Below are 27,989 nucleotides of genomic sequence, written 5' to 3'. Positions count from 1 at the left end.
TGCAGCTGGATCAATCCTGACAGAAAAAAGGACCCGTCTGTCAACCCAAAATGTGGATGATCTAACCTTCATTAAAATGAACCACGCATTGGTTTCCAAGGATTTTGTCCCACCTTCCCCTGATGACACATAGGGTGACAGAAAAATGGCTTGCTTTGGTCCACCTCTTCCTGGTACTTCACCTATTTCGCCTTTTGCATCAGCTGAATGTCCAACATCAACATATGCCACTTTCTAAAACTCCCTAACTGTGCTGCCTCCCCCCCATGGCCGGGGTCACCACCTAGCGCACGACACCGTGCGAGTGCCGTTGCCCTGGACAGGTGGGTAGGCCGACTCTTGGGCGCGGGCACTGGCACAGGGTCCCTCATAGTGCAATCAAGTGTCTCTGATCGTGGTGGTGCACACCCGCCGTCAGACACACCGCTGTACTATGAGGGGCCCAGTGCCAGTACCGACGCCCACGAGTGGGCCCCCCTTGCTTGGGCAGGGCCCCAGCATTTGCAATCTTTACCTCTCCCTGCTCCTCCGCTGTGTAATCTGGGCCATCAAATCCATACTGTGCCTGACACCGTCTGAGCCTGCCTCCTGAGACATATATTTTGAATGTGTACACTATCCATACATGTTATCCGGGGATACGGTACCCTTTCTAACCTTTGTGCAATCACGTGCAATCCATACTGGGCCTAACACCGTCTGAGCCTGCCTCCTGAGACATATATTTTGAATGTGTACGCTATCCATACATGTTATCCGGGGATACGGTACCCTTTCTAACCTTTGTGCAATCACGTGCAATCCATACTGGGCCTAACACCGTCTGAGCCTGCCTCCTGAGACATATATTTTGAATGTGTATGCTATCCATACATGTTATCCGGGGATACGGTACCCTTTCTAACCTTTGTGTAATCACGTGCAATCCATACTGGGCCTAACACCGTCTGAGCCTGCCTCCTGAGACATATATTTTGAATGTGTACGCTATCCATACATGTTATCCGGGGATACGGTACCCTTTCTAACCTTTGTGCAATCACGTGCAATCCATACTTGGCCTAACACCGTCTGAGCCTGCCTCCTGAGACATATATTTTGAATGTGTACGCTATCCATACATGTTATCCGGGGATACGGTACCCTTTCTAACCTTTGTGCAATCACGTGCAATCCATACTGTGCCTGACACCGTCTGAGCCTGCCTCCTGAGACATATATTTTGAATGTGTACGCTATCCATACATGTTATCCGGGGATATGGTACCCCTTCTAACCTTTGTGCAATCACGTGCAATCCATACTGGGCCTAACACCGTCTGAGCCTGCCTCCTGAGACATATATTTTGAATGTGTACGCTATCCATACATGTTATCCCGGGATACGGTACCCTTTCTAACCTTTGTGCAATCACGTGCAATCCATACTGGGCCTAACACCGTCTGAGCCTGCCTCCTGAGACATATATTTTGAATGTGTACGCTATCCATACATGTTATCCGGGGATACGGTACCCTTTCTAACCTTTGTGCAATCACGTGCAATCCATACTGGGCCTAACACCGTCTGAGCCTGCCTCCTGAGACATATATTTTGAATGTGTACGCTATCCATACATGTTATCCGGGGATACGGTACCCTTTCTAACCTTTGTGCAATCACGTGCAGTCCATACTGGGCCTAACACCGTCTGAGCCTGCCTCCTGAGACATATATTTTGAATGTGTATGCTATCCATACATGTTATCCGGGGATACGGTACCCTTTCTAACCTTTGTGCAATCACGTGCAATCCATACTGTGCCTGACACCGTCTGAGCCTGCCTCCTGAGACATATATTTTGAATGTGTACGCTATCCATACATGTTATCCGGGGATACGGTACCCTTTCTAACCTTTGTGCAATCACGTGCAATCCATACTGGGCCTAACACCGTCTGAGCCTGCCTCCTGAGACATATATTTTGAATGTGTACGCTATCCATACATGTTATCCGGGGATACGGTACCCTTTCTAACCTTTGTGCAATCACGTGCAATCCATACTGTGCCTGACACCGTCTGAGCCTGCCTCCTGAGACATATATTTTGAATGTGTACGCTATCCATACATGTTATCCAGGGATACGGTACCCTTTCTAACCTTTGTGCAATCACGTGCAATCCATACTGGGCCTGACACTGTCTGAGCCTGCCTCCTGAGACATATATTTTGAATGTGTACGCTATCCATACATGTTATCCAGGGATACGGTACCCTTTCTAACCTTTGTGCAATCACGTGCAATCCATACTGGGCGTGAGAACGCCTGGCGAGCTGTTAAGCAAGCTACAGCACCTGTCCAGACAAGTACAGGGATTCCCTAGCGAGGAGACTTATTTGATTGTTTTCAATGTTGGGACAGCAATTTTTGGGGAGCACTATACTCTGGAGAATGATAGATGGGGCCCACCATACACTGGAACATTCCAAAGGTGGACATCAGACACTGGAGCAGCATTTACAGGGCCCATTATACACTAGAGCATTAGAAATGGGGCCCATTATGTTTGGAGCATTATTTGGGCCCATAAGACAGTGGAGCTTCATCCATGGGGACCAACATATACTGTAGCATTATGTGGAGCTCATCATATACTGTTTCAAACATTACATGGGACCAATGATTCTGTATGGAGAAATAGATGGGCCTCGTCATGAGATGTAAAAAGTGAGGTATTTTTCATTGTACTATACCGCTATTTATCTGCCGTATCGGAGCATGATGAGTTGTGGTATGTGTTAAAGGGGCGCTCTTTCGCCCAGGGCACATGAAAACCTGCAGCCAGCCCTCCCCCCCCACAACTTTAGCCAAATAACCCCCATTTTTCAGTGCGTAACTTATATTATGAAGTTAATTAAGGTTGACAAGCTTAAGTAAGAAGAATTGATGCTTTTTGCATTCAAATGGGCACTGTAGGTGTGTTTCCTGTCCTCCTCTCACTGCCGACTTTTATTCCCCATTGACTTACATTGGGTTTCGTGTTTCGGGACGACCCCGACTTTTCCCTATAATCGGACGATCTTGCTCGACCCGACTTTTGGAAAAGTCGGGTTTCACGAAACGAAACGCGACCCTAAAAAAACAAAAGTCGCTCAACTCTACTGCCAACTTCTCTGGTTTTCTGGACTTAGCTAGCATTTCTATTTTTGTCTCCTATGGTGACTCAATCATAACAGGTTATGGTTAGAGTTGGGATTAGGGTTATGGGTGTGTTGGGGTTGTGTTAGGGTTGAAGTTAGAATTGGGGGGTTACACTGTTTAGGCATGTCAGGGGGTCTCTAAACGTGACATGGTGCCTGCCATTGATTCCAGCCAATTTTACGTTCAATTGGTCAAACGGTGCTCACTCCCTTCTGAGCCCTGCCATGTGCCCAAACCATGGCTTTCCCCCACATACGGGGGTATCAACGTACTCAGGAGAAATTGCACAACAAATTTTGTGGTCCATTTTCTCCTGCTACTATTGTGAAAATAAAAAAGTTTCGTTCCAAATTAAATTTTTTGTGAAAAAAGTAAAATCTTCATTTTTTCCTTCCATAAACTTCTTGAATGTGGTTTTGTGCACCTTGAGGGGTGCAGTTTTTAGATGGTGACACTTTTCGTTATTTTTCTGTTATATTGACCCCCCCAAACTCACTTCAAATGTGAGGTGGTCCCTAAAAAATGGTTTTGCAAATTTTGTTGGAAAACTTCTAACCCTTATAACATCCTAACAAAAAAATCATGTTTTCCAAAATTGTGCTGATTGCAAAGTATTCAAAATGTTTGCCAATTTTCATTTTTTTTCATAAATATATGCAATACATGATCACAGTGTACCGGGGGCATAGGAGAGAAGTGCGCAGGGAGGGGGCTCCCTGTGTGCTCTCCTGCGACCCCCAGAGCGACGCGATGTGCCACGTCGCTCCGAGAGTCGTCCTCCCTGCAGTCCTCAAGATCCAATATGGCCATGGGGGCCTTCGGGGACCTGCAGGGAGGCGTCTTCCTCACTGCCTGCTGAGAGCAGGCAGGAGTAAGCCTGCAGAGCGCCTGTCAGGTCGCCGATCTGACACAGCGCTGTTCTAAGTGTCAGATCGGCGAGCTGACAAAAGACAGTGATGTCCCCCCGGGACAATATAATAAAGTAAAAAAAAAAAACACGTGTAAAAATAATTAAAAATAATCACAAAATAAATTAAAAAAAATATTCCCTAATAAATTCTGTTTTTTCAAAATAAAAAAAACAATAAAAGTACGCATATTTAGCATCACCGCGTCCGTAACGACCCGCCCTATAAAATTATCCCACTAGTTAACCCCTTTGCAAACCCCTTAAAAAAGAAAAGCAAAAAACAATGCTTTATTATCATACCGCCAAACAAAAAGTGCAATAACGCGCGATCAAAAAGAAGGATATGAATAAACATGGTACCGCTGAAAACGTCATCTTGTCCCGCAAAAAGCGAGCCACCACACAGCATCATCAGCGAAAAAATAAGAAAGCTATAGCTCGCAGAATAAAGCGATGCAAAAATAATTATTTTTTAAATAAAATTGTTTTCATTGCATAAAAGCGACAAAACGTAAAAAAAGACATAAATGAGGTATCACTGTAATTGTACTGACCCGAAGAATAAAACCGCTTTATCAATTTTACCGCATGTGGAACGGTGTAAACGCACCCCCCAAAAGAAATTCATGAATTGCTGGTTTTTGTTCATTCTGTGTCCCAAAAATCGGAATAAAAAGCGATCAAAAAATGTCACGTGCCCGAAAATACCAATAAAAACGTCAACTCGTCCCGCAAAAAATCACTCTGTAAGTCTCTCATGGACCTGGTGCATCCATTGCATGCAGGTGGCCATTCATTTGATGTTAAGTTCCCCTGCAGCAATTAATGTAGTGGAAATATGTAGCTGGCTGTATATTCCTTTGATAATAAAGCTAATATGTCTTGGCATTATTATTGGACAAGCATAGGAGTTCTTGATAAGCTTCTGACTTGCCCCCAGAGGCAGTGGGGTACTCGGTGCCGGGCCCGTTGCTTTCAACGGGAGATGTCACAGCGGCAATGACCCGGTCCGTGGCCTCAGGCGGTCAGTGTAAAAGGGGTAGAGTGATGGGGATAAAGTCATTGAGATGAATGCCACCTGTGGTTTCTGGTCACTTGACCAGCGCTGCAGGGTTGCTTCTCTGGGACAGATGGTGTGGTGCAGCAATGATGCTGTAGCCCCCCACAGGTAGGGCTGCAGTCCCAGGGCAGAGTAGATGAGGTTGGCAAATGAGGAGAAGTAGATGGTGCAGGGTTAGGCACAGAGATATAGCAGTGCTGAGTGGATTGGCGCAGGAAAAAGGCAATGAGACAACTGAGTGCAGTTCCAGTTCTTTTACTTGCGTTCTTTGCACAGACAGGTGCCCGCTTCAATGCTGCGGTCTCCAGATCAGGGGCTCAGCCAACTCCCAATCAGATGGAATTAACCTTTCCAGCTCTCCCTTTCGTGTGCCTGTTCTGAACATCTCCCCATTAGCGCTTATACTGAAGTACTTGTAGTTGTGTTTTAAACCCAAGTTCCTCCTCTCAGATGTTCCTTGGAACTCTACTCGCTTGACAAGTGACTGTAGCCTTCTTCGGGGACTCCATCCATCATGTCCCGGCTCACACATAGGTTGCCACCATGTCTTCGAGTCTTTTGTGGGAATAGAGTGGTCACAGCTCCTTTTCCTCCGGTGTCTGCTGCTGGAACATTAGTTTCACAAACAGCCTCGGAGACCGGACCCGGCCATGCGCTTCAAACTTGAGGAAGGGCTCTGCTCTGACTCTAGTCCTTAGTTCTCTTCTCCTTACATTCCGTACTAAACTATCTTCCTTCTGAAGAATCAGGCTTTCTATTTCTCTTTCCCGTGCCACATCGTGCACAATATGCACTGTCAGTATTAGCCGGGAGCTGTCAGTCATGTGACTGTAATTATGCAATATGCATACTCATGGCCACATTCTGATTAGATGAGCTCTGCTTTGCTCAATACAACTGAATTGAGTGAGGCCTCACAATCACATAGAGTGACTGCAGACTTTCATGTCAAACCTGGACTTTTATTTTATTATGAATTTCAGCTACCTACAAGCCTTCAGGCAGAAACCTACATATCCAATATTCACAACCAATAGCCTGTTGGTTATTGAGTCATGGTAATATCTGCCATCTATAGATGTTAGTTGATAAATCATCTCAAACACCACAAAAAAATACATCAGTCATTATTAGGATTCATCTGCACTAAAGTTGTGTCTTCTCTTCGGACAAAATAATGCAAATGCAATTTAAGATAACAGCATAATTGGATCCTTTTGGTTGCATCCTTCTGTCATTTTAATGGAGAGTGTTGAATGCAGTGCTTTTTGTCTGTTATATCTGCCTAAACTACTGATAAAAGCTCCGTGTGAACACAGCCTAAGAATACATGCTATTTATCTGCTAAAATATATGTTTAACTATTTCTCTGCAGTTTGACATGCAAAGAATAACACTGGAGGAATTAAAGCACATTCTTTACCACGCATTTCGGGATCATTTAACAATGAAGGACATTGAAAACATAATAATAAATGAAGAGGAAAGTTTAAATGAAAATTCTGGAAACTGTCAAACAGAGTTTGAAGGAGGTAAGAATTAATATTTGCCTACTTAAATTGTATACAATAAAATATTCTAGCAACCATACTAATCAGATTATAAATTCTAATTATCATTACAAATGACAAATGCCATTACAAATCCTTCCACTATTGATTTTGTGAACTTTTGATAAGACAGAGTATATAAGGGCCTGTCACTCTAAGCGACTGTTTTTTGTGACGTTATAGCGATATTGCTAGCGATATCGCTATGTCTGATACTTACCTCCGATCGTTCCCCTGCTGGTTATCGCTGATCAAGCGAGAACGTCCTGGACCATTTCTCGTCGTCAGCTTCCTGCTGGGCTTCCTGCTGTGGAGACGAGCGACAAGTGGATGCGGGCAGGAGGACGTCAGGATCGCCTCGTCTGACAGGTAAGTAGCAACCCCCCGACCCCTGTGATGTCGCTCGTGAGATCTGCCTGTGTGGCAGCTCACTAGCGACCACTTAGCGATGCACCAGCGATCCTAACCGCGTCATATCGCTGGTCGGGATCGCTGGTGCATCGTTAAGTGTGACAGTACCTTAAGGGATGTCTTGTGTATGTTACATATGGCTGTTTTCAGCAGACATGCTGCACTATATCAAAATAAGTGAACCCTTTATCTCTGTTGATTATCTGTGTTTTGAAATACATTGTTGGGACATCTGACCTATCTATGCACGTAGCTATGCATAGTTTGTCGACATCTATATGATCCATTCAATATGCCGTTATTCTTTGTGTGTAACCCTGACATTACTGAAATCAATCTACTGACTAGAACTAGGTAGGTGGTAGATGCCAACAAGTCAAAAGTGTTTTGTAAAGAGGAGAAAAATGAAATTAACTAAATCCTTGTTAAGAAAGGCCAAGTTGTCAAACATTTCTGGCATTGGCTTATCTACAGTAATTTAAAAACAAAGGCTTAATTTTGTTAAAATTCAACTTACTGTACTTGATTCTTTTCCCCATTAGGTGGCTCCCAGGTGCCATTGAAATGGGCAGGTTTGACCAACCTCAGTCTAGTATGTATGACCACCTCATATTAATTATCTTTAGGTAACTGCAGTCCAGCTCAGTAGTCAGGCACTGTGGTCACAAAGCAGAGGCTAGAATTTTTTTTTATTTTGAAGCAACATCTAAAGTAAAAAAAAAAGAGTAATAACATTTTTGGATCCACCCAAGATTAATCCACAGTAACACATTTGGCCATTCCAAAAATGAATGGATTGGCTATATAATTCGTTCTCACGCTTAATGGAATAAAACAGTATTTTTTTTTTCATTAAAGTAATTTTTATTGAGATTTTCAATACAAAAAGGAAAAACAAAAAAGAAAACAACAACCAGCAATAAAGGTACATACACCTCTAACCCCACTCTCCCCTTCCCCCCAGTTTACAAACCCAATGCAATCAATATTTTAATGGTAAAATGGTACAGCTGATTACATATAGTGCTGCTCCCAAAATTGCTACAATAGTACAAAGGAAGATCACAATAACAGGTTAATATAAGTCTCTGTTAAAGAGCTACATATCTGAAGTCTCCTTATTGTAAGACAGATCGAATTAACATGTTCTAATCTGTCAGAGTCAAATCTTATTCCAACTTTATATCTTCATATTAAGATAGACCCAACCTGAACCTGGTCAGCTCTCTCGACGCAAGACCAGACCGATCAATCCAACACGCCCATATTTTTTCAAATTTGGAAATAGAATTTCTCTTGCGATATATACCTTGTTCTTAATTAACTAGCCAGTTAATTTTGGTTACATATTCTGCAATTCAGGGGGTTTGGTGGGAGATCCAGTACTGGGCTATTAATTTTCTGGACATAAAAAGCATTCTAGATACAGCTAACTTCCTGACCTCTTCTGTTGGCAAGTCTTCTATATATCCTAGGATACATACAAAGGGGGTTTTGCTCAGCTCAACCGAATATACTCTCTTAATTATGCCTATTACTCCTCTCTAGAACGCTTCAAGATTTGGACATGGCCATAGCGTGTGCAGTAGGGTGGCTGTGTTTGTTCGACGCCTTGGACAAAGAGGATCGGGCCTAAAGACCCCCCATCACACACAGCAATCTCGCTAGTGAGATTGCTGATTTTGTGACGCCACAGTGATCTCACCAGTGATATCGCTGTGTGTGACAGGGATCAGCGATCGGCCCCCCTGCTGGGTAACGCTGATTGTGCACTATCGTGCACGGCCGTTTTTTGATCGTTGCTCTCCGGCTGGCCAGCGCGCATCGCTTCATGTGGCAGCGGGAGCCAATGATCAGCGAGGCTCCCAGCGCTCTAAGCAGGCACTGGGAGCTGGCATCTAAGGTAAATATCGGGTTACTAAGTGACGCGCGTAACTTAGTAACCCGATGTGTACCTTAGAAACCTGCGTGCTGGCAGCTCCCGGCGCAAGCACGCAGGTTTCTATGGTACACATTGGGTAACTAAGTGACGTGCGTCACTTAGTAAACTGATGTGTACCTTAGAAACCAGCATCCTCGCTGGTGCTGATCGCTGGTTAAGCTGCCTGTTTGGCAGCTCGCCAGCTATCATGTAGCGATGCACAAGCGATCCTGACAAGGTCGTATCATTGTCGGGATTGCTGGTGCATCGTTTAGTGTAATGGAGCCTTTACTCCAATATCGAATAAACACTTGGGAGTGCGATAAACTTGATGAATTACATATAAATGTGACAAATGGTGGGCTTCTCCCAGCAGGAGTCCAGGAACTCTTTCTAATATTTCTGACCACAAATTTCCTCAGTAGGACCAATATCTCACTCCCACCTCTCCTTCGCACGTATAGGATGATTCAGAAGCACCAAATGCAGTATGTCCCAATAGAAATGAGAAATCATCCCAGCTGTTCCTGTAGATTTTTCAATACGCTGTATAATCTTATTCTGTTGCATTTATTTTCCTGCAAGGAGACTTTCTGCTTGGTACGCGTGAATAAGTTGTAAATACTTGTAAAATTCTGAATTCTGAATCCCAAATTCCATACGTAAATAAGTAAAATCTCTAATTTTATCTCCCTCCAATATGTTCAAATCTACGTATTTGTCTTCGGGCCCAACTTTCAAAACCCTCCAAGTGGCTGAGATTAGAAAGGGAAGGGGTATTCCATATAGAAGTATATTGAGACACCCCATGAATATCCTACATTTTTTTTACTTTTATCCATAGTTTGTGTATTAATAGCAGAGTAGGGCATCCATGTGTTTTTGTGCCAAAACCCCCGAATCCAATACCTCGTAGAGACTATCCAAGTCAAAATCTTGTTGCAAAAGTTGACGCTGAGCTCCCCCTCCCCCAGGATCATCCCAACCACATATGTGTTGTAACTGTGCTGCCGTGTAGTAAACCCATGGGTTAGGGACAGCCAAACCCCCATTGCTTTGTAAAAGTTCCAATCTGATCCGTGGAGGTCCTTTACCCCATATTAGCTCTCTAAATAGTGAGTTCATCTTATGGAAAAATCTCTGCGGAATCCATTGTGGTGAATTGTGTAGCATATATAGTAATTGAGGCATCCAAATCATTTTGACTAGGTTAGTTCGTTCCACCACCGATAAAGGCAAACATAGCCAGATATCTTTCTTAAGCTTAAACCTAGAAAGAATGGGGAGAAAATTGAGGCTCTCATAATCACTGACCCTCGGGGAAATCTGTACCCCCAAATATTTAAATTGTGAGACCACCCGTAGGCCTGAAAAATTATAATTGGATGTATTAGCCGTATTATCCACCGGTAGAAGTGCTGATTTGCCCCAATTGATCCTCAACCCTGAATATTGCCCAAATTCCTGGATTACCCTCATGGCTTCTGGCAGCGCATGAGATGCATTAGCCAGAAAAAGCAATGTGTCATTGGCATATAAGGCAACCTTTTCCTCTAGTCCCCCTCGTTGAAACCCTGTTATTTTTGGATTAGATCTAATCATTGCTGCCATGGGTTCAATGGCCATAGCGAATAACAATGGTGACAAGGGACATCCCTGTCGGGTACCCCTGCCCAAGTGAAATGGAGTAGTGGGACGGCCATTAACTTTAATTCTTGCTTTAGGAGAGCAATATAGGAGCTTTACCCAAGAGATAAATGAATCCCCAAACTCAAATTTATGTAGTACAGCCCAAAGAAATTGCCATTCAATATAATCAGAGGCCTTAGCTGCATCAAGAGAGCAGACCACTCTACCTCCCGAGTTGTAGGCCGGTAATTGTATATTAAGATACAACCATCGAATATTTACCACAGTTGATCTGGAGGGCATAAATCCAGATTGATCTGTATGGATTAGGGAAGATATCACTCTGTTCAGTCTGGTGGCTAATACCGTGGCAATAATTTTAACATCTGTAGGCAACAGAGAGATAGGTCTGTAAGAAGGCACTAAAGGATCTTTGTCTGGTTTAAGGATAACTACAACTAGAGCTTCCTGCATTGATGGGGATAGAGAGCCAGTCCCGGATTGCCCCTGAAAAGTCTTAAGGAGCTGGGGAAGTAAGAAATCTCTAAACTTTTTATAAATTTCTGCAGGTATGCCATCTGAACCCGGTGATTTATTATTGGGCATAGAAGCAACCGCGTCTTGTAATTCTTCCAACTGTAATGGACTATTTAAATAAATCCTGTCTGTGTCTGAAAGTGTGGGCAGTGAAATACCATCTATGTAAGACATTATTTGTTCTTTATTATATTGTAACTTGGAGTTGTAAAGCTCTTTAAAAAATTCAGAGAAAATTGTTAAAATTTTGTCAAGACAATTAACTAATACTCCATTTTGATCCCTGAGTGCTCCAATAAATGAATTCCCCCTCTGTGCCCTAGAAATTACTGCCAAGAATTGGCCTGCCTTCTCTCCTTCTTCAAAAAATCTGTGCTGTGAAAATAATCTCTTGGTATTAGCTCTTTCTTTAATGTGAGAGTCATACACCTTTTGTACCTCCTTCCACTCAAACAAATCTCGTGATATGCATTTATGCTCTGTCGCCTGGACTCGTTCCCTAAGAAATACTCCAAACCGATTAAAGTTAGTCTTTGATCTGCTGACCCCCTGAATTAAAGTCCCCCTCAAGCAGGTTTTTATAGCATCCCATATCATATTAAGTGATACCTCACCAGTACCATTTTCTCGAAAATAATGTTTGAGGGCAAGCGAGATCGGCTCTATGTCTGCAATCTGTAGCCAGAAAGGGTTGAATGACCACAAATTGCGAGAAAGACTCCAACCCGGTAGGAGGTTAAGACTTGTTAGTATGGGAGAGTGAACAGATAGTACTCTGGGTAAATATGCAATTTTGTAAATCATGTGCAATATTTCTTCCGAACCCAGGACCAAGTCTATTCTAGATAAAGTATTATGCGCTTTAGAATAGCACGAGAACTGATTAGACTTAGGATATTTGATTCTCCACAGATATAACAATGAGAGCTCCACCACCATCTCCCCAAATTTAGAATCAGGGTGATGTTGTAAGCTTGCATCTGCATTGTGCTTATCCAGATATGGGTGAATGATATTATTAAAATCCCCCATGCACATCACCGGGACCACAGGGGTCTTTCCAATAATACCAGCTATAATTTTCATGACAGTATTGTTGAAAGGGGGAGGAATATATACTATTATCAATAACAATTCCGTATTAAAAACTTTACAGTGAATACATGCATATCTACCGTATTGATCTATTGTAGATGCAATCAATACAAAAGGGATAGACCTATGGACTAAAACACTGACTCCTCTAGAATAACCCGAATATGTTGAGTGATACCCATTGCTCATCCATGCACGAGTCAAGAATGATATTTTATCTTGTTCCAGATGAGTCTCCTGTAGGCACACTATTGCAGGAAAATGGGGTCTAATATAATCCATAACTGCCGCCCTTTTAGTAGCATCCCCCTGACCGCGAACATTCCATGAAAGAAAGTTGACTTTGCCCATTATGTCATACCGACATATAAATGGTATAAGCAAATATGACTGTCAGGTTGATCCCACCTGTTCCTGGCATCTGAGAGCAGCACTAAGATCAGCAGCACATAAAAATTATAAAAAAAGAAAAAACCCCGATTAGAACAACAACCACCATACCCCTTCCCACCCTTACCCACACTACAAACTGCAACCGCAACATGACAAAAAAGTCAATGTAAGAGCACCAGTCCATCCTGAAACCGCAGAATGGAGCCGAGCCTACAGCTCTGAAAACAGGAAATGAAGCAATATGAATTTAAAGATATCCACCGGGACCGAGTAATGGATATCAAAGTAGACAGTCATAGTGGTTATGTTATAATGACAATGGCTGAACTAATGATCCTAGATGACATATGCCACAACAAATATATTTCAGTCACTGTTCTTGTCTAAGCCGTTGCTGATTCATGTCCAGCCAATGTGAAGCATCTTTAGGATTTTCAAAAAAGAATGTTGCATTCCAAGCTGCCACTCTGAGCCTAGCCGGATACAGCATAGAGTATGAAACTTGCAGGTTCCTCAGGCGCCTCTTCACCGCCGTAAATTGAGCTCTCCTTTTTGATATTTCAATGGAGTAGTCAGGAAAAAATGATATTCTGTGGCCATCTACCATTATAGAATCCTTATTTCTGGCCTCCCTCAGGATGGCATCTTGGTGTTTGTAGTGGAGTAATTTCATTAAAACTGACCTTGAGGGAGCCCCTGGCGGAAGTGGTCTAGTAGGAACCCTATGGGCTCGTTCCACAGCATAAAGTGGGGACAGGACCTCAGCACCAAAAATTTGGTGAATCCATTTCTCAAAGAATTCAGTCAGATTATTTCCTTCTGTTTTCTCTGGCACCCCGATAATTCTTACATTATTTCTTCTTAGCCTGTTTTCCATGTTGTCTGCCTTGTTAAAGAGAGCTGACAGTTGCTGCTCGTGCCTGTGGGAAACTTGTGATATCTGTGGCATTTTATCTTCAAGGTCACTAATCCTCCCTTCTGAGGCTGCCATGCGATCATAACTTTCTGGAGGCCCTGCCCCATGCCAGAGATTTCCTCTTTAATTTGACCTATTTGAGTACTGATGGATGACATGGCTGTGCCATAATGATTTACAGCAGTTAGAATGTTCTTCAGTGTAGGCTCTGTACTCTGTGGCTGAGATTGCAGTATTGTCCTGTGTACAGGAATGCGGTGGATGGGAGCCAGCACTACTCCTCCCATTCTCCCTAATGTCATCTTGGGAGTTAATCTGTGTGGAATCGGATTTCTCCTGCAGCTGTTTGTATGGGGCCTGGAAGCTCCCCTCTGATCCCCTGGCGTACTCTGCCAGCTTCTCCGCTGCATGTATGGCTGCCACTCTCCCTGTCTGGGTACCTGTAGTGAACGCCGCAACGTCATCTTGGAAGTCTCCTGGTTTTCCCGCCGCTGCCACCTTTGGCTTTTTGTTTGCTCCCCCGGCCATAAAACTGCCTTCTGTGGGTGCCGTGCGAGCAGGATAATTGGAATGATGCCCGTTTTAGATAAGACCTATATGTGAAGTTGTAGGCCGTATAAAAGATATAAAGGATATAAGAATTGGACACATTGAATTTTGTAACTGCTAAGCTGCTGAATACCTAAATTTAAAAATTCACGTTAGACATAAGATTAATACTTCAATCTAAATGGTGACCCCCTGGAATCTTGAATTTCTTCCAGCCTCAGGAATTCATAGTCTATCTGTAACTAAACTGACTTTAGAAGGAGATCTGACATTCTGTTCAGTCAGACCTGCCCCAAAATATGGATTGAAGGCAAATCTTTGTTCTGTGATTTTTGTATGCATTAATCACAAATAATGTAAATTTGCACTAATAAAAACTTTCTTATTAACCGCAGAGAGTGATTTTAACTAATAAAAAACAGGCATCTACACAAGTATATTAATTTGACTACTGTATAATAACAATCATTTTATTTATATAGCGCCAATTTATTCCACTGCACTTTAAAATTAAAGGGAATCTGTCACCCTTTTTTTGGCCTTGCAGCTGCCGGCATAGACATCGGGGGCTTATCTACAGCATTCTGTAATGCTGAAGATAAGCCCCCAATGTAACCTGAAAGAGAAGAAAAACATGTTATATTATACTCACCGAGGTGGGCGGTCCAGTCCGATGGTTGTTGCCGTCCCGTCCGGCGCCTCCCTTCTTCATGCAATGACATCCTCTTCTCCCGTCCTGTTATGGCTCCGGCGCAGGCGCATTGCTCTGCCCTGTTGAGGGCAGAGCAGAGTCCTGCAGTGCGCAGGCGTCGGGACTGGTTTGAGGGCAGACATGGAGTTGTCGGGTGTGCAGTGGTCGAAGCTGAAAGACCTCTGTAAAGTCCTTCAGTGTTTTGAGGAATGCACATGACTGGTAAGCGCAGACGATGCCATCATAAGCATGAGCATCCCACTTATGCATCTGCTCATGCAGATGCACATTAAGGAGCAGGCGTCTGCAGCCAAGGAGGAAGAGGAAGAGGAGGAGGGAAGCCTTGATGACAGTCAGCCATTGTCTGCTCCGGGACCTCTCCTGGACGAGGTGGAGGAAGAAGAGGAAGAGGATGATGGGGATAATTATTTAGGGGAGGAGGATGCTTCTCGTGGGGCAAGAGAAAATGTTGGCGTGGCAAGGTCTGGTGCAGGGTTTGTGTGTGACTGGAGGGATGTGGATTTGCCAGAAAGTACTCCTCCACCCAGCACTCGCAGTGCATCATTGACACCTGGAACATTGGCCCACATGTCAGATTATGCCATGCAGATCCTAAAAAGTGACGCCTGCATTGCCAAAATGATGAACGATGACGACTACTGGTTGGCCAGCATCCTGGATCCACGCTATAAAGGCAAATTCCAAAACATCATGCTACAGGAGAACCTAGAGCTAATATTGGCTAACAAACAAGCAACTCTGGTAAACCATTTGTTTAAGGTATTCCCAGCACACAGCAGTGGTGATGGTTCTCCAACGAGCCGTAGGGGACAACAAGAGGTGTTCGTGGTGCACACATCAGAAGTGGCGTTGGAGACAGTGGTTTCATAACCATGTTGTGGACTGATTTTTCAAGTCCCGCTTACACGACTGGTAATACTGCATCAATTGAAAGTGACAGGAGACAGCAGGTGTCAACTATGGTTAGAAACTACTTCTCGTCCCATATCGATGTTCTCCCTCACAGGTCATTCCCCTTTGACTATTGGGCCTCTAAACTGGATGCCTGGCCTGAATTGGCACAATATGCCTTACAGGAGCTCGCTTGCCCTGCTGCTAGTGTGCTATTGGAAAGAGTCTTCAGTGCTGCTGGATCAATCCTGACAGAAAAAAGGACCCGTCTGTCGACCCAAAATGTTCATGATCTAACCTTCATTAAAATGAACCATGCATGGGTTTCAAAGGATTTTGTCCCACCTTCCCCTGATGACACATAGGTTGCCAGAAAAATGGCTCGCTTTTGTCCTCCTCTTCCTTGGACTTCTCCAATTCCTCCATTTGCAGCTGCTGAATGTCCAACATCAACATATGCCATTTTTTAAACCTCCCTAACTGGGCTGCCTCCCCCCCATAGCCGGGGTCACCACCTAGCGCACGCAACCGTGCGAGTGCCGTTGCTCTGGACAGGTGTGTGGGCCGACTCTTGGGTGCCGGCACTGGCACAGGGTCCCTCATGGTGCAATCAAGTGTCTCTGATGGTGGGGGTACACACCCGCCGTCAGACACACCGGCGTACTATGAGGGGCCCAGTGCCAGTACCGACGCCTACGAGTGGGCCCCCCTTGCTTTGGCAGGGCCCCAGTATTTGAAATATTTACCTCTCCCTGCTCCTCCGCTGTGTAGTCTAGGCTGTCAAATCCTTCCCTGGGACTGCCACTACAAATTTGGTGAACTGATAGATGATAGTTAAGACGTTGCTATGCCCTGTCCTGCTGGCCGGGCTCTAGCTTCAGATGATCAATGGCTTCCATTTCTTATGGACGTCGACTCACAATGAGATGCAGTGGTGGTTTATCATCAGCTTTCACAGTTTTCCTACTCACAGACGTGTTACATTCCTGCCCACATTTTTAAATATGCCCTCTCATGCCAATCCAATAGAATCGCCTACAGCCTGTGGCTTCTGTCTTTTGCACTCCAAAGTTACCTAACAGATCATGATAGGCAGTGAGGACCATATCTACATTTCTCCCTGTGATCAAAATTTGATGGAGATAAGTAACGGTGATGGGATTAACGGTACTGCGATACAGCAACCCTTTCTTCACAAAGAACTGTTTTCGCTGTCTCCACACACAAAGTAATTGAGGGTCAGCATCGCCTCTGAGAATTCTCCCGGGAGTTTTTCCCCTGATTTGTAATTCCTAAATTTCTGCAATCACTCGACTTTATGTCTGTACTTTTATCCATCTCATTTCCTCTTGCGGTGAGTCTGGACTGTCTTACTGAGACAGAAATATATATGAAGATTTAAAAATACCCCAACAGTGCATACTGGTGTACGCTTCAAAAACATTTCCTTTTTCTACTTTTTAGATTGTTGTCTAATCCATACTGAGGCTGTGAGTGTCTTTGTCGTACTCCGGAAATAAACACAGAGATTTTAAATGTTTAAACTATGCTATATATACCTGTTATCCGGTGATACTGTACCCTTTATCAACTTTCTGCAATCTTGTCGAATCCATACTGTGCCTAAGACTGTCTGAGTCTGCCTCCTGATTACAGTTGAGTTGTGTTTGAGTGGAACTGTTGGCCAAGTTCAAATTCTAGCTGTTTTGGGCGGTGTTAGATCCATTCGTCGAACTACAACACTTTGATTAAAATTCGGCTGTTCGAGAACGTTTCGTTAAGCAAAAGCGTATCTTTTTTTTCACATTAATAATGGTTTTCAATATAATAGACAGTTTTAGGGCATAGTAGCGGTGTCTGGTAGCCAGCGGTGTAGTACTCCTGTGAAGGAGCTACACCGTGTGTGTTTCTAATAATTTTTTACCGCATATTGTCCTGAAAATCCTTTTGGGCCTAGTAACTGTGTCTGCTACTCAGAAGAGGAGCCCATCCGTGAACCGAGCTATGCCGCCTGTTTATGAAAGAACCAGTTTTTGACTGCATTTACACCACTTAATACTTTGGGCCTAGTAACTGTGCATGCTACTCAGCAGAGTTGGCCACCCGTGAACCAAGCTATGCCGCCTGTTTATGTAAGAACTGAGTGCTACTCAGCAGAGGAGCCCAGCTGTTAAGCAAGCTACAGCACCTGTGGTTTGGACACTTAATTTTTTCACATTCTTTCTGGAATGCCGTTTAGGCCTAATTCCGGAATTACGGTTGACCTGCACTTACTGGGAAATGCTTGTTCGCGGGGAAGAATTGTAATCCCAGATCCCCATCACTAACGGGGTTCAGCGTGTTATCCGCACCTGTAAGCGATACACGCTTGTCCTTCCATTGTAGCACGCGTGCAGCCCCAGACATGTAAGGGCATGACAGACCTGTTATTGGACAATCTCGCGTGCCAGAGCCTCGCGAGTCCCTCTAGTAAGCTGGACGCGGACCGCGGGGGCATGCCTGAGTCTCGTTCATTAACGGAATTAAGCTTGCAATCCGTGCAGCTTTTTTGTGGATGGCATGGTTGAGGTTGCCCGTGTTGAGTCCAAATAAGCCGCAGGCTCCACTCCTGGTGGTGCCCTTCTGGACATTCCTTTAAGGTTCAGCTTTGCAACCATACTGCCCCCGGAAACCAAACACTTTTCCTGACAGTGACATTCTGGTCAAAGAGTGCGATGACATCACGTCTGTACACCCTCTGCCTAAACAGTCCAAGTGCAGAGAGATGGAAGATGGGGACGACGAGGAGTCCAGAGTACAGGGATTCCCTAGCGAGGAGACTTATTTAATTGTTTTAAAGGTTGGGAGCCATTTTTGGGGAGCACAAAACTCTGGAGAATGATATCTGGGGCCCACCATACACTGGAGCATTCCAAAGGTGGACATCAGTCACTGGAGCAGCATTTACAGGGCCTATTATACACTGGAGCATTAGAATTGGGGCCCATTATATATGGAGCATTATTTGGGCCCATAAGACACTGGAGCTTCATCCGTGGTGAACAACATGTACTGTAGCATTATGTGGAGCTCATCATATACTGTGTATGGAACATTATATGGGACCAATGATTCTGTATGGAGAAATATATGGGCCTCATTACTCTGTATGGCGCACTATGTGGTGGTCATAATACTGAATGGAGTAGAAAACGCTAATGGCAGGGGCAAGCTGTCTTGTCCAACCAAGGAAGAGAAGTGAGAGAGACACACGCCAAGTACAGCAGAGGCAGGGGTGCACTGTCAAAGGCCTGGGCCAATTTCCTGACACTCTCAAATCATCCATGCTCTGATGACTGGGTATTTTTGACAAGGAGGGAAAAGTTTTAAAAGATGGTCAAGCAATACCTGGCTGAACAAACCAGCATATGCCCTAATTCCTCTGCGACCTTTAGTTATTGCATCTCAAAGTTGGACACCTAGGGATACTATTGAAGAGAAATAGCGCAATAGTGCATTATCCAGTGTAGGTATATCAATTTAAAAATAATACACTCACCAGATGGAGCTTGTAATATGCATGGAGGATTCGCTGCTGCAGAAACCACAGATCCACGAGGGACCGAAATAAAAGATGCAGGATAGGAAAAAAAGAGGTCAGACAATTCGCTCTGCAAATCACTATGAACAATTATTATTACCGTGGTCTTTATTTGACGCATTTAGAAGTTTCACAAAACTCCTTCCTCAGGAGGCACTGGCAGGGGCATCAACAAACCACTAGCACGAGAACAGGACTTGGACCGAGAACAAGTCCCACAGGACTGCACAAAATTCCTGACATCACGAGATAAGGCAGGCCACCAAAAAGACCGTCTCACCAAATCTCTGGTACCAAAGATACCTGGATGACTAGCCAACGCAGAGCAATGAATTTCAGACAATACTCTTTTCCTCCACTGGTCAGGGACAGACAATTTTCCCATAGGGCATCATTCAGGTTTATCCTCCTGAAATTCCTCCAGGGCACGTCTCAAATCAGGAAAGATGGCAGAAAGAACTACACCCTCATTTAGAATGGTAGTAGGCTTGGTCAAATCAAGAGAATCCGCAAAGAAACTCCTGGAAAGGGCGTCCACCTTAACATTCTTAGTTCCCGGAAGAAAAGAGACCACAAAATTAAAATGCGTGAAAAACAAGGCCCACCTAGCCTGTCTAGGATTCAAGCATTTGGCTGATTCAAGATAAATCAAATTCTTGTGGTTGGTGAGGACCACAACTTGATGTCTAGCTCCCTCCAACCAATGTCTTCACTCTTCAAATGCCCATTTCATGGCCAACAATTCCCGATTCCCCACATCATAGTTACGTTCAGATGGGGAAAATTTTCGAGAAAAGAAGGCACAGGGATTCATCTTAGAAGTTACCTGATCTCTTTGGGACAAAACGGCTCCTGCACCAATCTCAGAAGCATCTATCTCCACCTGAAATGGGAGTGAGACATCAGGTTGCCGTAGAACCGGAGCAGAAGTGAATCTCCGCTTAAGCTCCTGAAATGCAGAGACTGGCTCTGGAGACCAATTCACCACATCGGCACCCTTTTTGGTCAAATCAGTCAGTGGTTTAACAATACCAGGAAAATTACTTTTAAATTTACAGTAGAAATCAGCAAAACCCAAAAACTTCTGGAGAGCCTTCAAAGAAGTGGGCTGAACTCAATCATAAATGGCCTGTACCTTGGCCGGGTCCATTTCAATAGCAGACAGGGACAAAATAAATCCCAAAAACGAAATCCTCTGTACACCAAAGAGACACTTCGATCCCTTAACATACAAAGAATTTTCCCTCAAAATCCGGAACACAGTCCGTACTAGAGTTGAGCGACTTTTGCTTTTTTAGGGTCGCGTTTCGTTTCGTGAAACCCGACTTTTCCAAAAGTCGGGTCGAGCAAGATCGTCCGATTATAGGGAAAAGTCGGGGTCGTCCCGAAACACGAAACCCAATGTAAGTCAATGGGGAATAAAAGTCGGCAGTGAGAGGAGGACAGGAAACACACCTACAGTGCCCATTTGAATGCCAAAAGCATCAATTCTTCTTACTTAAGCTTGTCAACCTTAATTAACTTCATAATACAAGTTACGCACTGAAAAATGGGGGTTATTTGGCTAAATTTGTGGGGGGGAGGGCTGGCTGCAGGTTTTCATGTGCCCTGGGCGAAAGAGCGCCCCTTTAACACATACCACAACTCATCATGCTCCGATACGGCAGAGAAATAGCGGTATAGTACAATGAAAAATACCTCACTTTTTACATCTCATGACGAGGCCCATCTATTTCTCCATACAAAATCATTGGTCCCATATAATGTTTGAAACAGTATATGATGAGCTCCACATAATGCTACAGTATATGTTGGTCCCCATGGATGAAGCGCCACTGTCTTATGGGCCCAAATAATGCTCCAAACATAATGGGCCCCATTTCTAATGCTCTAGTGTATAATGGGCCCTGTAAATGCTGCTCCAGTGTCTGATGTCCACCTTTGGAATGTTCCAGTGTATGGTGGGCCCCATCTATCATTCTCCAGAGTATAGTGCTCCCCAAAAATTGCTGTCCCAACATAGAAAACAATCAAATAAGTCTCCTCGCTAGGGAATCCCTGTACTTGTCTGGACAGGTGCTGTAGCTTGCTTAACAGCTCGCCAGCCGTTCTCACGCCCAGTATGGATTGCACGTGATTGCACAAAGGTTAGAAAGGGTACCGTATCCCTGGATAACATGTATGGATAGAGTACACATTCAAAATATATGTCTATACAGCATGAGGCAGGCTCAGACGGTGTTAGGCCCAGTATGGATTGCACGTCATTGCACAAAGGTTAGAAGGGGTACCGTATCCCCGGATAACATGTATGGATAGCGTACACATTCAAAATATATGTCTATACAGCATGAGGCAGGCTCAGACGGTGTTAGGCCCAGTATGGATTGCACGTCATTGCACAAAGGTTAGAAGGGGTACCGTATCCCTGGATAACATATATGGATAGCGTACACATTCAAAATATATGTCTATACAGCATGAGGCAGGCTCAGACGGTGTTAGGCCCAGTATGGATTGCACGTCATTGCACAAAGGTTAGAAGGGGTAACGTATCCCCGGATAACATGTATGGATAGCGTACACATTCAAAATATATGTCTATACAGCATGAGGCAGGCTCAGACGGTGTTAGGCCCAGTATGGATTGCACGTCATTGCACAAAGGTTAGAAGGGGTAACGTATCCCCGGATAACATGTATGGATAGCGTACACATTCAAAATATATGTCTATACAGCATGAGGCAGGCTCAGACGGTGTTAGGCCCAGTATGGATTGCACGTCATTGCACAAAGGTTAGAAAGGGTACCGTATCCCTGGATAACATGTATGGATAGCGTACACATTCAAAATATATGTCTATACAGCATGAGGCAGGCTCAGACGGTGTTAGGCCCAGTATGGATTGCACGTGATTGCACAAAGGTTAGAAAGGGTACCGTATCCCTGGATAACATGTATGGATAGCGTACACATTCAAAATATATGTCTATACAGCATGAGGCAGGCTCAGACGGTGTTAGGCCCAGTATGGATTGCACGTCATTGCACAAAGTTTAGAAGGGGTACCGTATCCCCGGATAACATGTATGGATAGCGTACACATTCAAAATATATGTCTATACATCAGGAGGCAGGCTCAGACGGTGTCAGGCACAGTATGGATTTGACGGCCCAGATTACACAGCGGAGGAGCAGGGAGAGGTAAAGATTGCAAATGCTGGGGCCCTGGCCAAGCAAGGGGGGCCCACTCGTGGGCGTCGGTACTGGCACTGGGCCCCTCATAGTACAGCGGTGTGTTTGACGGCGGGTGTGCACCACCACCATCAGAGACACTTGATTGCACTATGAGGGACCCTGTGCCAGTGCCCGCGCCCAAGAGTCGGCCTACCCACCTGTCCAGGGCAACGGCACTCGCACGGTGTCATGCGCTAGGTGGTGACCCCGGCCATGGGGGGGGAGGCAGCACAGTTAGGGAGTTTTAGAAAGTGGCATATGTTGATGTTGGACATTCAACTGATGCAAAAGGCGAAATAGGTGAAGTACCAGGAAGAGGTGGACCAAAGCAAGCCATTTTTCTGTCACCCTATGTGTCATCAGGGGAAGGTGGGACAAAATCCTTGGAAACCCATGCGTGGTTCATTTTAATGAAGGTTAGATCATCCACATTTTGGGTTGACAGACGGGTCCTTTTTTCTGTCAGGATTGATCCAGCTGCACTGAAGACTCTTTCCGATAGCACACTTGCAGCTGGGCAAGCGAGCTCCTGTAAGGCATATTGGGCCAATTCAGGCCAGGTGTCCAGTTTAGCGGCCCAATAGTCAAAGGGGAATGACCTGTGTGGGAGAACATCGATATGGGAGGAAAAGTAGTTTGTAACCATAGTTGACAACTGCTGTCTCCTGTCACTTTCCATCGATGCAGTATTACCAGTTGTGTGAGCGGTATTTGAAAAATCAGTCCACAACATTGTCATGAAACCCCTGTCTCCAACGCCACTTCTGCTGTGTGCACCACGAACACCTCTGCCAAGCTGCCCCCGGCCCGTACGGCTCGTGTGAGAACCATCACCGCTGCTGTGTGCTGGGAATGCCTCAAGCAACCGATTTACCAGAGTTGCTTGTTTATTAGCCAATATTAGGTCAAGGTTCTCCTGTGGCATGATGTTTTGTAATTTGCCTTTATAGCGTGGATCCAGGATGCTGGCCAACCAGTAGTCGTCATCGTTCATCATTTTGGCAATGCGGGGGTCCCTTTTTAGGATCCGCAAGGCATAATCTGACATGTGGACCAATGTTCCCGGTGTCAATGATGCACTGCGAGTGCTGGGTGGAGGAGCACTTTCTGGCAAATCCACATCCCTCCAGTCACGCACAAACCCTGTACCAGACCTTGCCACGCCAACATTTTCACTTGCCCCACGAGATGCATCCTCCTCTCCTAAGTAATCATCCCCATCATCCTCCTCCTCCTCTTCTTCCTCCACCTCGTCCAGGAGAGGTCCCTGAGCAGACAATGGCTGAATGTCATCAAGGATTCCCTCCTCCTCTTCCTCCTCATCAACATTGGCTGCAGACGCCTGCTCCTTAAGGTGCGTCAAAGTTTGCGTGAGCAGACGCATAAGTGGGATGCTCATGCTTAGGATGGCGTCGTCTGCGCTTACCAGCCGTGTGCATTCCTCAAAACACTGAAGGACTTTACAAAGGTCTTTCAGCTTCGACCACTGCACGCCTGTCAACTCCATGTCTGCTCTCAAAGTGCCTGGCCGTGTATCCTCCCACAAATGCATTATGGCCTGCCTCTGCTCGCACAGCCGCTCCACCATGTGCAGGGTGGAGTTCCACCTTGTTGCAATGTCTATAATGAGGCGGTGGTTGGAAAGGTGGAGCAATCGCTGCAGCTTCTGCATACGAACGGAGTGTACAGGCGACTGGCGGATGTGAGCGCACAGTCTTCGCACCTTCTGGAGCAGGGCTGTTAACTCCGGATAATTTTTGAGGAAGCACTGCACCACCAGGTTCAAGGTGTGAGCCAAGCAAGGTATGTGGCTGTGTTTTGAAAGGGCTATGGCTGCCACAAAATTACGGCCGTTATCACTAACTACCTTGCCTGCCTCAAGATGTACACTGCCCAGCCATGACTCAGTTTGTCGCTTCAAGTACTCGGCCAGCACCTCGGCGGTGTGTCTGTCGCCCAAACACATCATCTGCAACACAGCCTGCTGACGCTTTCCACTAGCTGCTCGATAGGGGGACACATCGTGTGCAACAGTGGCAGCTGCATGTGACGTCTGCCTGCGGTCTGGACTGCAGCCAGACAGCACCCCGAGAAACACTGAGACCCTTTACCCCTATACAGGGATCTAGATTTATAGCAGAGCCCAGGAGGCGCTGTCTGAATAGGAGCAATGACCAGAGCAGGACGGTCGCCAGAAAGGTGTTCCAATACAGGACACAGAGGCAATGATATCCGAGACTAAACCAGTCAGGCAGAAATGGTATAAAAACAGTAGACAGTAGCAGAGTCAGATTCCAGGTCGAAGCCAGAGTCATAAACCGGGAGGGCAGCAGAGGTACAGAATCGTTAGGCAAAAGCAGAGTCAGAATCCAGGCCAAAGTAAGAGTCATAAACCAGGAGGGCAGCAGAGGTACAAAGTCGTTAGGCAGAAGCAGAGTCAGAATCCAGGCCGAAGTCAGTGTCATAAACCAGGAGAGTCGCAGAGGTACAGAATCGTTAGGCAGAAGCAAAGTCAGAAGTCCAGGCAAAAGTCAGAGTCAGTAAAACAGCAATTCACACAGTAACACGCAGGGGAACCAAGAATATATCCGGCGGCCTGCAAGAGCAGTCCCAAGGTATTTAAGGGATCAGGTCATCCCTTACAGGCCCGTGGCCTGATGATGTCATCCGGACCGCCCCCAGGACCAGGCTGGATGGTAATGCACCAGCCCCTTCATGACTGACCGAGGAGTGAAGCCTGCGTCCAGCGAACGCCTGCGCAGGAGCCTCATGACTATCGCCGCCACCACTCGGGGTTGAAGCACAACGCCTCCCAGAGACCAAGGCCGAGACTGCAGGCCACGGGTCAGACGGTGATAGGACAGTCCGGCGCCTCCTAGTGGTCGAGGCCGGAACAGCAGGCCCTGAGTCTGACGGTGATGTGATAGTCCGGCACCTCCTACTGGCCGAGGCCGGGACAGCAGGCCCCGAGTCTGGCGGTGCCGTGACACTGCAGATGGAGTGCTCGTACGACTGCGCTCTGTGGACGAGCTGTCGCTTCTGGAGGAGGAGGAGGAGGAGAAGGGTCGAACGCCTACAGCCAACTGTTTCCTAGACCGTGGGCTAGGCAGCACTGTCCCACCACCGCTGTCCCCTGTGGACCCTGCATCCACCACATTAACCCAGTGCGCAGTGATGGACACGTAACGGCCCTGGCCATGCCGACTGGACCATGCATCAGTTGTGAGGTGCACCTTTCCGCTCACTGACTGCTTGAGTGCATGGACAATGCGGTCTTTCACATGATGGTGGAGGGCTGGGATGGCTTTGCGAGAGAAGAAGTGGCGACTGGGTAGGTCATAGTGTGGTACTGCATAGGCCATGAGTTCGCGGAAAGCTGTGCTTTCCACCAACCGAAAGGGCATCATCTCAAACGAGATTAGTTTGGCAATGTGGGCGTTCAAACCCAGTGTACGCGGATGAGAGACTGAGTACTTTCTTGACCTACTCATAGTGTCTGGGAGGGTGAGCTGGACTTGAGAGCTGCATATGGTGGAAGTAGCGGTGGACAGGGCGGACTGAGAGAGGGTTGATGATGGTGATGGAGTTGGTGTTCTTTCTGATGGCCTAGAATCAGTCTTTCGTTGATATAACAGTGGGATTCCCTGACTGCTGTGGCCTTGCAACGACACCTCAACATTTGCTGCTGTGCTAACCGGTGGGCTTACAGTGGGGGAAACAATGTAGCGTTGCTGACTACCTTCGTTGTGATCAGTTGCACATGTGGCACTTGAGGTTTGGTGTTGTGTCCACGCTTGCAAGTGCATGCTGGTTAAATGTCTAAGCATGCAACTGGTATTCAAATTTTTCAGATTTTTCCCTCGGCTAAAGGTCTTTGCGCACTTCTTACAGATAACCTTGGCCTGATCATGAGGATTTTGTTCAAAAAACTGCCACACTGCACTCTTCCTACTTTGGCAGACATTTTGCGGCCTAGCATGCTGTGATCTTTTGACCCTCTGGACAAGCTGTCCAGCAACTCTTTTGATGTTTGGAACCTGTCTTTGGAGTGCTCCGGGCCTGCCAGATAACAGCTGTTGCGATGTCGATGTCTGCTGTGGATGCTCCTCATCTGAGCTATTGGAAGCAGCACCCTCTTCCCCCAATGGATGCCAATCTGGGTCAACAACTGGGTCATCCATCACCTCCTCTTCGATGTCATGTGCACCTTTCTCTGTGTCACCGTGTATGGTGGTATAGTGTGCGGGAAGGGGCACCTGAGTCTCATCAGGGTCAAAATCTGGCTCTGTACACTGCGAGGACAATGTAGTGCTCTGAGTGAATGTACCAGCAGAATCATCCATCAGCGGCTGTGCATCAGTGCACTCCATGTCAGATTCATCTTGGCCTGGGTAATTCACCATTTGACTTGATAATCCAGGCATGGTATGTGAAAACAGCTCCATGGAGTAATCAGTAGTATGGCCTGCATCATCCTTCAATCTTGGTTGGGGTGAAGGACACAAGGAAAGGTGTGGTTCATGAACATGAGCCTCCAATGACGACTCAGTGCTTTTACTTTTTACAACTGAAGAAGAGGAGGCGATAGAGCTGGAGGCTGAGTCAGCAATGTAAGACAAAACTTTTTCCTGATGCTCTGCCTTTAAAAGCGGTTTGCCAACTCCTAGAAAACTAAGCGTTCGAGGCCTTATGTAGCCAGACGATGACGCAGGGTCAGCACCTCCTGCATTTGGTCCTATTTTGCTCTTGCCACTACCATCAGATCCACCACCAACACCATCATTACCAGCTGCCAACCCCCGCCCAATTCCACGGCCTCTTCCACCAGCCTTCCTCATTTTTGGTAGAAATGTAGACAAAATCCAACAAACTATATAGTAATGTAAAACAAGGTACAAGGTGTCTATAGGACAGGGGAGTTTTAGAATTTCTGCACACACTTGTGGACAGTGGACACTTGTGGATTGTGTGCGGCCCACTGATATCTGAGCGCTATGTGACACGCTCGATGGCACAGCTGCCTGTGACCAAAGTGACGAGAGGATAATGGAGATTTTGAATCTCTGCGTACACTTGTGGACAGTGGACACATGTGGATTTTGTGCGGCCCACTGATATCTGAGCGCTATGTGACACGCTCGATGGCACAGCTGCCTGTGACCAAAGTGACGAGAGGATAATGGAGATTTTGAATCTCTGCGTACACTTTTGGACACTGGACACTTGTGGATTGTGTGCGGCCCACTGATATCTGAGCGCTATGTGACACGCTCGATGGCACAGCTGCCTGTGACCAAAGTGACGAGAGGATAATAGAGATTTTGAATCTCTGCGTACACTTTTGGACACTGGACACTTGTGGATTGTGTGCGGCCCACTGATATCTGAGCGCTATGTGACACGCTCGAT

At 45.7% G+C, this 27,989-nt stretch overlaps 1 protein-coding gene across 1 annotated transcript in view; it reads left to right on the top strand.

Annotated features, from left to right (window-relative positions):
• The window catches only part of CALN1 (calneuron 1), a 529,437-nt gene that overhangs the window by 445,685 nt on the left and 55,763 nt on the right, over nucleotides 1-27,989 (top strand). Inside the window, exon 4 of the mRNA XM_073575115.1 lies at nucleotides 6,533-6,689. Coding sequence (XP_073431216.1) covers nucleotides 6,533-6,689 — 157 coding nt within the window. The remainder of the gene's footprint in view (nucleotides 1-6,532; nucleotides 6,690-27,989) is intronic.

This window comes from Dendrobates tinctorius, unplaced genomic scaffold (genome assembly GCF_039654945.1).
Source record: "Dendrobates tinctorius isolate UK_male_01 unplaced genomic scaffold, ASM3965494v1 ptg000007l, whole genome shotgun sequence".
Lineage (NCBI taxonomy): Eukaryota > Metazoa > Chordata > Amphibia > Anura > Dendrobatidae > Dendrobates > Dendrobates tinctorius.
The sequence above is the reverse complement of the archived record's forward strand: the minus strand, read 5'-3'. Positions and strand labels throughout refer to the sequence as shown.